Source organism: Arvicanthis niloticus, chromosome 5, assembly GCF_011762505.2.
Source record: "Arvicanthis niloticus isolate mArvNil1 chromosome 5, mArvNil1.pat.X, whole genome shotgun sequence".
Lineage (NCBI taxonomy): Eukaryota > Metazoa > Chordata > Mammalia > Rodentia > Muridae > Arvicanthis > Arvicanthis niloticus.
This window is the reverse complement of record NC_047662.1, coordinates 30,544,656-30,554,765: the sequence shown is the minus strand read 5'-3', so window position 1 is coordinate 30,554,765 and position 10,110 is coordinate 30,544,656. Positions and strand designations below refer to the sequence as shown.

At 41.0% G+C, this 10,110-nt stretch overlaps 1 protein-coding gene across 1 annotated transcript; it reads left to right on the top strand.

The window, feature by feature from the left end:
* Positions 1–8: 8 nt before the first annotated feature.
* Mycbp (MYC binding protein) lies at positions 9–7,404 on the top strand. The gene is made up of 5 exons (XM_034502416.2): positions 9–155; positions 302–374; positions 4,777–4,825; positions 5,025–5,154; positions 6,236–7,404. The coding sequence occupies exons 1-5, from the start codon at positions 72–74 to the stop codon at positions 6,278–6,280; spliced, it is 381 nt and encodes a 126-aa protein (XP_034358307.1). The 5' UTR covers positions 9–71; the 3' UTR covers positions 6,281–7,404.
* Positions 7,405–10,110: the final 2,706 nt, after the last annotated feature.

Genomic DNA, 10,110 nt, shown 5'->3' with positions numbered 1-10,110 from the left:
GAAAACAGGCCACACCCCGGCGGTCCCGGCCGGTGCCTGCCCAGTGCGCAGACGCGTGAGCCGTTCCGCGCATGAGCAGTGAGGCTTGGAGCCCGCCAGCCCGTGTCTCCGGCGCCAGCTACGCCGCTGTGGCTGTCACTATGGCCCATTACAAAGTGAGGGGGGCGCGGCGTGGCTCGGGGCGTGCGGGCGGCGCCGGGTGGGAGTTGGGGCGCGTGCAGGGCTTGGGGCTGGCGGCGGGGCACGCCGTCTTCCTGCTCTGGCCCCGGGCTCCGGTCCCTGACCCGCCGTGTCTCCTCAGGCCGCCGACTCGAAGCGCGAGCAGTTCCGGAGGTACTTGGAGAAGTCGGGGGTGCTGGACACGCTGACGAAAGGTGAGCCGAGGCGGGCGGCTGCAGCCCACGTCCGCGCGCTCCTGGCCAGGTGGGGCCCGCCCGGGGACCAGCGAGGCCTTGGGGTCCAGTGTGTCGGGCGCACGCCGGCCTCGGGACCTTGCCTTGCCCCCGTGGTCGCTCTCTGCCCAGGACTGAAACTCTTGCAGCTGTTGCAAAGTCTCTCCAACTTCCGTTGCTTTCCCTCGAGCAGCCGCAATGGACACGATATCAAGAGACCTCGAGATCCAAATTGCTCCCGCCGTATAGTGTGCGGGATTTTACAAATTTTTCTTTTGGACAAAGACAACTAAGAAAATTACTGGATTTGAAAGTGGGTTATTAAGTGGCTCTAGTCGCCGAAGCTGGAGATTCATAGACAGTTTGGGCTGTGGCTTTTCAACTCTTTCAGCCTGTAGTAATTCCTACTTTGTGTAGATACATAATTAAAGTGGAATTACAATGTTAAAAGTGCTTCAGAGCACATAAAAATGGCTATATTCTTTACTTTCAAACAATGGAAGTTACTGTTAAAGTGTATCCCTTCCTTTCTGGATGTAAGGTTAGAGAGCATGGTGATTGAACTCAAGGATTCCCAGAGAGAGAATACAGCTAAACTGGCCTTAACAGTATATTGAATGCCTGCTACATGTTAAGTAAGAACTAAACATTGGTGTTTTCAAGGGAATAGAATGGAATGGCTGGCAGAGATTGAAACCTTGGTCTTTTTGAGACTAGGAAGTGTCTGGGAAATAATTTGTATCTGCTTTTTAGGGAAACAAAAGCTAGGGGAAATTTTGGGAGAACTTAGAAGAAAGCAGGGCTTTCAATTCTCTTACATGGATGAACTGACAGGTTAGAATTACTACTAATTTCCTTATGTCCTTGCAAGTCAATGTGAGCAAAATATAAGGAACTACTCTGTTAGACCACTGTACTTTGTGGCATCGGAAGTGTCACAGATGGCTTGGAATTCTGGTAAAAATCCCCTCATGTTTCTTTCATGTAATGATCTTATTCCAGCTTTGTGTTCTGGGAACCAAGGATACAGCCATAGAAATATCCCTGCTTTGGGGAGCTTGTAGCTTAGTTAGGGACACAAACACTAAAACATAGTGCCAGCTAGTGGTAAACGTATAACTTAAATCATAACAAGGATAAAGATGAGACATTTTTCTTGGAGTTGGCAGAGGGAAAACCTTGAACAGAATTTCTAAAGTACGGATAAATATCCTTAATCTGAAAATTTGAAATCTAAATTGCTCCCAGATCTGTAACTTACTCAGCATTGATGTGGAAAATTCCATAATTGACTGCATAAATTATGTCAGTCAAAATTCAGGAGCCTAGGAATATGTACTTGTTCAAGATCATGTTCATATTATGTGAATAAGGCCCATATGGAATGTAAATGAATTTCGTGTTTAGGCTTGGATTTCATCCCCAAAACATCCATTATGTATGATATGCCAACCTCTGGAGATAAACACTGATATACTTTTGGTCCCAAGTATTCTGTGTGGGTAGGGTAGAGGGGACATGATGCAGTAAATGGACAGACAAAAGCAGTGAAAGGCAGATGGAGGATAACTGGAGGTAACTGAATGAAGAGCCAATGTGCAACCTTCAGGCTGTGTAAGAGAATGGAAACCAATTTTAAAGAGTCAAACATAGATGCTTTATACAAGCTTACATTTTCGTATCAGCAACATTTCAGAGAGGATTTAAAATTGTTTTTAACATCAAAATATTGTAAGAAGCCAGGCGTGGTGACATGTTTTTAGTGTTCTAGTGAGGGAAGGCAGATGTGCATTTACTGCTTGCCCAGAGCACGTATCAAGACCTGTCTCAAAAAAAGTAAACTAGAGCTAGGTTGGAGAGATGGCTTAGAGGCTAGGACTACTTGATACACCATAGGGACTAGAGTTCACATACCAGCACTCATAATAAGCTAGATAGGGTCTCTGTGTGTGTAATGCCAGTGCTGGGTTGGGGAGACACGAGGATAATCAAGGCTTGCTGGCTGCTAGCCTAGCTAAAAGATGGAAGCTAGGGAGACCTTGCCTCAAAGGTTTGAAGCATATGTAGAGAACCCAGACATTTTGTTTCATTTCTAATTGCACTTGACAAGCTGAAGTAGGAGGACTGCTTGAGTCTGAGACCAGCCTTGGCTAAAGAGTAAAACTACATCTTAAAAACAAAAAACCAAACTTAACCAACCAACCAAACCCTCCAAAAAACAAAAAAATGAAACCTTCAAGATAAAAACGTCCATGAAGGTGAATAGATGGAACAGCATTTTAGTTATTTTGATCAGGGTAGCAAACTTTAAAATACCTGGCTTTAAATACCTAGTTGCTAAGGGCCAACAAGAAGGCTCAGCAGGTGAACGTGCTTGTTGCCAAGCCAAATAGACCTGAGTTTGATTCCCAAAATTCACATGGTAGGAGGGTATAGGTTCCTGAAATGTGTCCTCAGATTTCCAACCCCTCCCCACCCCCCCGCAATATGTAACTAATAACAGTAAATTTAGCTTCTAAAGCAAAAGGGAATATGATTTGGTTGAATTCTCTTCAGATAAAAAGCACAGTCATCCAATAGAAAAGAAGAAGAAGAAGAACAACAACAACAACAAAACCCAAAAAGCAAAAAACTTAATACAATGTAATCCCAGCCCTGCAGGCACCACAGGTAGGAATTTGGAAGCTGAAGGGAATGGGGCTGCCATGATGGAGGGAAATGGCAAGAGCACTATAACAGTCACACCCTATGAACGTTTAGATCCCAGCCGGCCTGGTGGAGCATGTGTTTAATCTCAGCACGTGAGAGGCAGCACTCACAGAGGCAGGCAATTTCTGTTAGTTTAAGGCCACCCTAGTTTACATAGTTTCAGGACAGCTAGGGCTGCACAGAGAGATGTCATGTTTAAAAGTAAGTAAATAAAGACTAAGACTCAGTACAGATCAGTGGAAGTAAATGGAAGAAACACTTTTAAATGTATACTTTTTTTAAAAGCAAAAACTAGTAAGTAGGGATTTGAGATAATGTAACATATTAAGAGATGATGGTCAGATAGTTGTGATATAAATATGCAGATTTCTAAAAATAATTGTGTATTTTGGTATAAAAGTACCTGCTTACTTGATGTTTTTCGTATGTCTGTACTTTAAGTTATTAAGACTCAAAAACCCAGGACATGTAAATTACATGTAAATTGGACATGTAAATTACATGTAAATTGGACATGTAAATTGGACATGTAAATTGGACATGTAAATTGGACATGTAAATTACAACAGGATTTCTTAATTTGGACTCTCAAGTTATGTGCTTGAAGTTACATATTTTGCTTTTGTCAGATTTTTATAACACCTGTATGGGGGGACTGAGACAGGAGGATTGCCATGAATTTGAGGGCAGCCTGGAGTACAATAGTGAATTCTTGGCCAGCTTGGGTTGGCTCAAGCATCCATAGCCTCAGGAGATTTTTCAAAGTCCTCAGCACTAGTGTGGAGAGCTTGCCACCTGCATATTGAATCCTAGGAGGACTTGTTCAGTAGATGATTGAGACAGTGCTGACAGGAAGTACTAGCACATTTTTAAATGCCAGTCTGAGCATGCTGATTGTGGTAATGTTTTTTGGTTGGTGCTCAGCCTGTCATACATGGAACTTAATTCTTGAATGTTCCAAATGGAATGCTGTTAATTACCTAAAATTTCTTTAACTAGATTACATTAGACTTTGTGTTTTTGAGACAGAGGTCTTTGTAGTCCAGGTCTTTAGCTAATTGCTTTTCCAGGAATGATCTTGAACTACTTATTCCCCTGCCTCACCTCCTTGGTACTGAGAGTACAGGTGTGAGACACCACACCCAGCTTTCTTGTGTGCTGTTTTCCATGTCCCACTTAAGTCAGTCTTGTATACACAATTCAGGAGTGACCCTGCTACTTCCTTGCTTTCAAACTGTTGAAATAGTTTGTAGTCCTTAGGATCAATCTTCAACTCAGCTTTACTCGGTTTTCTTGTCTGGCCCTAGACTACCTTTCCATTCATTACCCACTACATACTTGACACGTTAGTTCTGTTTTATGTGTTTTGAGCTTTCCCATTTTCATCTGAAACACAGCTAGGTCTTAGGTCTGCCTCTGACACTAAGTATTCTCTGGTCTTATCCTGAAACTCACTAACTACTATTGCAGTTCAGTATTCTAGTAGTTCCTTATCTTTTACAATGGATTGCAAGTTTGTTACTAGCAAGGATACTGTCTGACTTGTTCACCACTGTATGGACAGTCTTAGCAATCTGTTCACCATACAGGAGGCAGGCAGTATTTACTGAGTTTTATAATATTTCAGCCATCTACGCTGGAGACTTCATTGCTTCTCTTTCTCTTTGGTTTGCAGTGTTGGTAGCCTTATATGAAGAACCAGAGAAGCCCACCAGTGCTCTGGAGTATCCTTTTCATCTTTGAAGTAAAAAAGTCATATTTTTGAAATTTTTATTTATTCACATATATAATAAGCTTTAAATACTTTTGTTTATTGAAAAAGTTCTTTTGAAGCTTCACACGACCTTGGATAACTACTGGTAGTATGGTGACTATCCCCCTGGCCTCAATCTGCTCTGAGTACATTCTTAACACTGATGTTAGTTTTTTAAAGCATCACTTAGGAGCTGCTACCCCGGAAAACCCAGAAATAGAGCTGCTTCGCCTAGAATTGGCAGAAATGAAAGAAAAATATGAAGCTACTTTAGAAGAAAATAAAAAACTGAAAGCAAAGGTAAATTTAAAAAAGAAATTCAAATTAAAAAACGGTCTTGTCTCTAAAGATTATCTGACCAAATCCTTACTGCAGGCCAGGAATGTGTATAGCTCAGTGGTAGAGCATCTGACTGGCATGTGCAAAGGTCCTGGGTTGCATCTGCAGCATGATAAAATCAGAGTAAACAACTGAACACAAAACTTTACTAATGGGCAGCAGGGAGGGACAATATCAGTTTCAATCAAATCCATGGCAAACTTAAGCCTCATCTAGAAAAGTCCCAAGACCAACAAAAAATAGGATAGGCAAAGTATATTCACAAAAAGGGAGTTGAGAACCTGCATCAATAAAAAGGTGGGGATATTGGCTACTACTGCTTAAAGTAGATGGATAATTTTAAAGTTCTTAAGCAGTTTAGGTCAGTCTAGGCCACAGACACAGTCTGCACTGTCTGAAGCATGCTAGCTCCAGATTCTCAAAAGGATAGAAGTAAGCTGCACTGGATTTCGTCTAGAGCTGAAATTTGACTTTGTTCAAGTTCCCATAACCTTGAGCAGCAACTCAAAGTCTTTGAGGGTTATCACATTCTGAACTACAAGATGTATGTCCAAGTCTGAAACTAATTGAAAGAAGTCAAATCTTCTGAAGTCTAGTGTTCTTGTAAGGAAACACAAATTTCTATAAAAGAAAATGCAGTGTCTTAAATTACCAAAGATGCTGAGACACATACTTCGTAGTTTCTAAGAGACCAGCCTTGCCTCTGCCTCCCTGGTGCTGATTTAAAGTCTTCTGGTACTTTTAAAGTCAGATATTCGTTACTTTTCATTGGCTGACCAAACTAAAAGAATCAGTAATTGAACAGTTCAGTCATGAATTGAGGCTAAAGTTTAGTTCTCCAGCAACACTAAAGATTTATACAAAAAAGGCTTTTGTTAGGTTTAATTGTACTCAATCTTAAGTGAATGGTTTAAGAAGGATTAGTTCAGAAATTGATTACTGATCCAACTAAGTTGAATATATTATCTGATTTCATTGTGTTACTAAGTTTTTTACCCAACTTAAATAAAATTCATCTAAATCCTCTGTCTTTGCCCCATAGCTTGTTCAGTATGAACCACCTCAGGAGGAGAAGCGTGCTGAATAGGATTCTTCTCAGTTGAAAAGACACTGAAAACTGGTTTTGTATCACTTGAATAGCTTGTATAGTATATGGTCTTTCCTGAAAAGATGCTATAAACTTTTAATATGTTAAATTCACTCATCACACCTTAATGTTATAAACACATATACATAGAATCACCAATAAAAACTCAATATAACTTTCTTTGGGTCTTAAAGCAGGAGAATCCAAAGTAGATCTTGAAGAAAAGCTAAAGAGCCACATACCTTTTCACCTTAAAAGACATTTATTTATTATCCAATTAGGAATGATGGTACTGGTTGTATTTTAGCTAGGAGATTGAGCATGGAGCTATTCCTTGGTCCAGGACTTGAGCATAGTAGGCGCACTCATTCTTGACAGCATATATTTCCTGTAGACTGCTAGACATATCTGTGATGTACAGTGTTTTTACATGGGTTCCCATGCAGCTTCTGCTCTTTTATAGAAATAGAGAACAAACAACTCTTCTTTGCCACCACTTTGCCTTAGATAACTGTGTGTGCCAGTATGAACTGTGACACCACGTTTTCTTTCTATGCAATCATGCCCACCTGATAATGCTGCCTTGCTGTGTGTGCTTTAGTGCGTTCTGGTTGCACATTCGTCTGTGTCATTTTCAGTTTGTATAATGCTGCAAACACCTTGATTGTAATTTACATAGATTTCAACAGAACTACACTCTTACCCTGCCTTCCTTCCTTCCTTCCTTCCTTCCTTGAGCACAGAAGAGAGATAAAATTCTGGGTTCATACACAAACTGGGATGGGAAAGGGGGATGAACCATTATTTCACAGCATGTAATTATACAGTGATTTCTTTCTCCTCAAACATATTTTTTTGAGCCTTGAATTAATTTTATCTTTATTATCCCTGTGAAGTAGGTAGGGCAAGTAAGGGAGCATTGGGTGTTGAATTTTTAGGCCAAAGACTGACATACAGATTTGTTGCTAACTAGAAACCTGGGCAGGTCAGTTAATGGTTTGGAGATCTACTATTCTCATCTGTACCATGAAAACATTTGCTGCCTACCTCACAGGGTTGTTGTGAGGTCAAATGAGAGAATGTATATGAAAGATTTATAAATGGTAAAGTACTTGTTTTGTTAATCCTTTTCTTTCTTTTTGCTAGGGGACAGTCTGATGTATCAAGGGCTGGCCTTTAATTCCTGCCTTCAACTCCCAAATGCTGGGATTATAGGCATTCCCACTACAATCTGACCATTTCTCTTTTCTCTGGGAAGAATCACAGTCAGATGTGTTGCTGATAACTTCCTTTCTTCACTGACAGGTATATAAGCCCTTATATGTCACCTTCTATCCTTATTGTTGGGCAGCTTGTCTTTACATTTTGATCACAGCACATATCCAATCAAAGCTGGTTTAACCAGTCGAGGTACTGGCACCTGCTGGAAACTGACCAAGCCATTTACAAGAGCATTGTAATCAGTCATGTTGGGCAGGACTGTGGCAATGGTCTGCATTTCCTCTAGTCACAAGTTTGTTTCTGGAGGTTGGCCAGATACTACTGAAAAAACATTCAGCGGGGCAGATTCTCTTTGTTTACCAATTTGGGTACCTTCTGGATGGATATCACTGGGCTAAGTGCTGGTGTGGTAAAGACCAATTCATTATGCAGCACATACATAGGCAAACAACTATAAGGTAGGTTAGGATATGCTAAGAATTGTAGGAATAACAAAACAGGGCCCCCATGAGAATTTGGTAGAGAGAGGACGTAGCTTCTTCAGGTACTTTGTATGGCCATCATTTTGTTGATACCAACAACTATATTTTGTTTTCTGGCTACTAGTCTCTTTTTTCTCATGAGGTCACTGGGCATGGTTAGTCACCAAATTCAGGTCCTCTCTAGAACAGTGCATGCTTTTCACCATTAACCCCCTTCCAGCATTCTTTCTATCAAGGACTTGAATGAAGACTGTATACAAGATGCTGCTAAATGCAGCAGGAAATGTAAGCCATCAGTTCAGTTACTGCTACACTTCAGCTGCTTCATCTATAAAATACGAATTAGGGGCTATAGACTTGGCTCATGGGTAAATGTGCTTGGGTGCAGGTCTGAAGAATTTAGTTCAGTCCCTGAATCCCACAAAGTGGCAGGAGAATTATCTCCTGAGAGTTGTCCTTCCATATGTACATACCTGCATGCACACAATACATATAAAATTAAAAAGTTATGACCAGACATGATGGTCCATGCCTATAATCCTAGCACTTGAAGGCAAGAGGGTCAGGAATTTTAGAGTCCTCTCTGACTACATAGTGAGTTAGATGGCAGCCTTGGCTATGTAAGACTGTCTCAATAACCACCCCACAAAAGATATGTGTGTATTTGTGTATGTATGTGTCTTTACATCTTGCCTACCTTACAAGGTTAATGTCAGGATCAGATTAAATACATTGGATATGAAAGTGCCTTGCAAACTGTAAAGGACTACCTGCAGATCAGTCAGTAGTACTGCCACATCTGTAAGTACCATAGAATTGGAAAGGTTGGTTGTAGACTACTTTGGAACAGGTTTGAACATGAAAATCTGGAGTACCTATACTGCTGGGCACAAATAAATATCAAGTCCTATGGTGGTTAAAGTATATAGTTACACAAAGTGAGTAGGCTTTCTGATAAAATACTAGTTCTAGTGATCTCTAATGTGAACCATTTATACTCCAAGGAAGCTTAAAAATCCATTTTGGAAAGTATTTTGTCCAAGTACTAACTTAAAAAGTCTTTCTAAAAGTTCTGTTGTTACTCTGTAGGTACCAGGCATCTGAGGGATGCTGACAAGCATGAGTACATTTTAAGGAAGAATGATCAATAGGGAGAAGGGATGTGAAAGCATGGCTAAGTTGTTCAGTGTGCTTGTCAGCAGCTGCAAAACTCAGTTCCTCAATCACACCACCAGCACTTCTAGCACTCAGTGCACATGTGGCCAGCAGGTACTCTCCTGAACAGCATAAACAGAAGACCTCAAAGTCTTATAGAACAGTTCTGTAGAAGGAATGATCGAAGCAACTGAAGATAACAGGGAACAGAGGAGACTTTTTGGGGCCTGGAACTCATTGTTCTATCAGGTTGAGAGACTTGGTGTGTAATAAAGACTGCATTAGTAGAAGGACTATTACAAAGAAGTGACTACTATTTTGTTCCACTTAAAGCTTTGAGGAGTTTGTTGGCTTGAAGCTTTATTTTGAGACTAACTTTGATATTATAGTAGGGAATAACCTTGAACTTCTGGTCTTGCTTTCGCTTCCTTGGTGCTGTGATAACAGGCAAGTGCTACCAGGCCTGGACTTAGGTAGGGCTGCAGATGGAACCTAGGGATTCATGAAAATTAGGCAAGGATTCTACCAACTGAGCTGTATCCCCAACCCTTGAATAAGAAACTTTATAAAAATTATTTATTTTTATTTTATGTGTATGAGTGTTTTGCCTGTATGTATTTATGAGTACTACCTGTGTGCCTGGCATCCTTAGAGGCCAGAAGAGGGCAGTGGATCCCCTGACACTTGATGGTTGTGAGCCATCATGTGGGTGTTGGGATTGATGTGGGTCCTCTGCAAGAGCACCAAGTGCTTTTAACCACTGAGCCATCTCTTGAACACAGAATAAAATTTAAAACAGAACAGAGCTTTGAAGATGGCTCAGTGGGGAGCACTTCTCAGATAAATGTGTGGTCTTGAGTTTGAATCCCCAAAACTCACATGAAGTTGAGCATATTTCTGTCAGTAATCCCAGTGTTCTGATTGTGAGATGGGAGGTGGGCAGGAGTTGGCCCAGAAATGTACAGGCTGGCT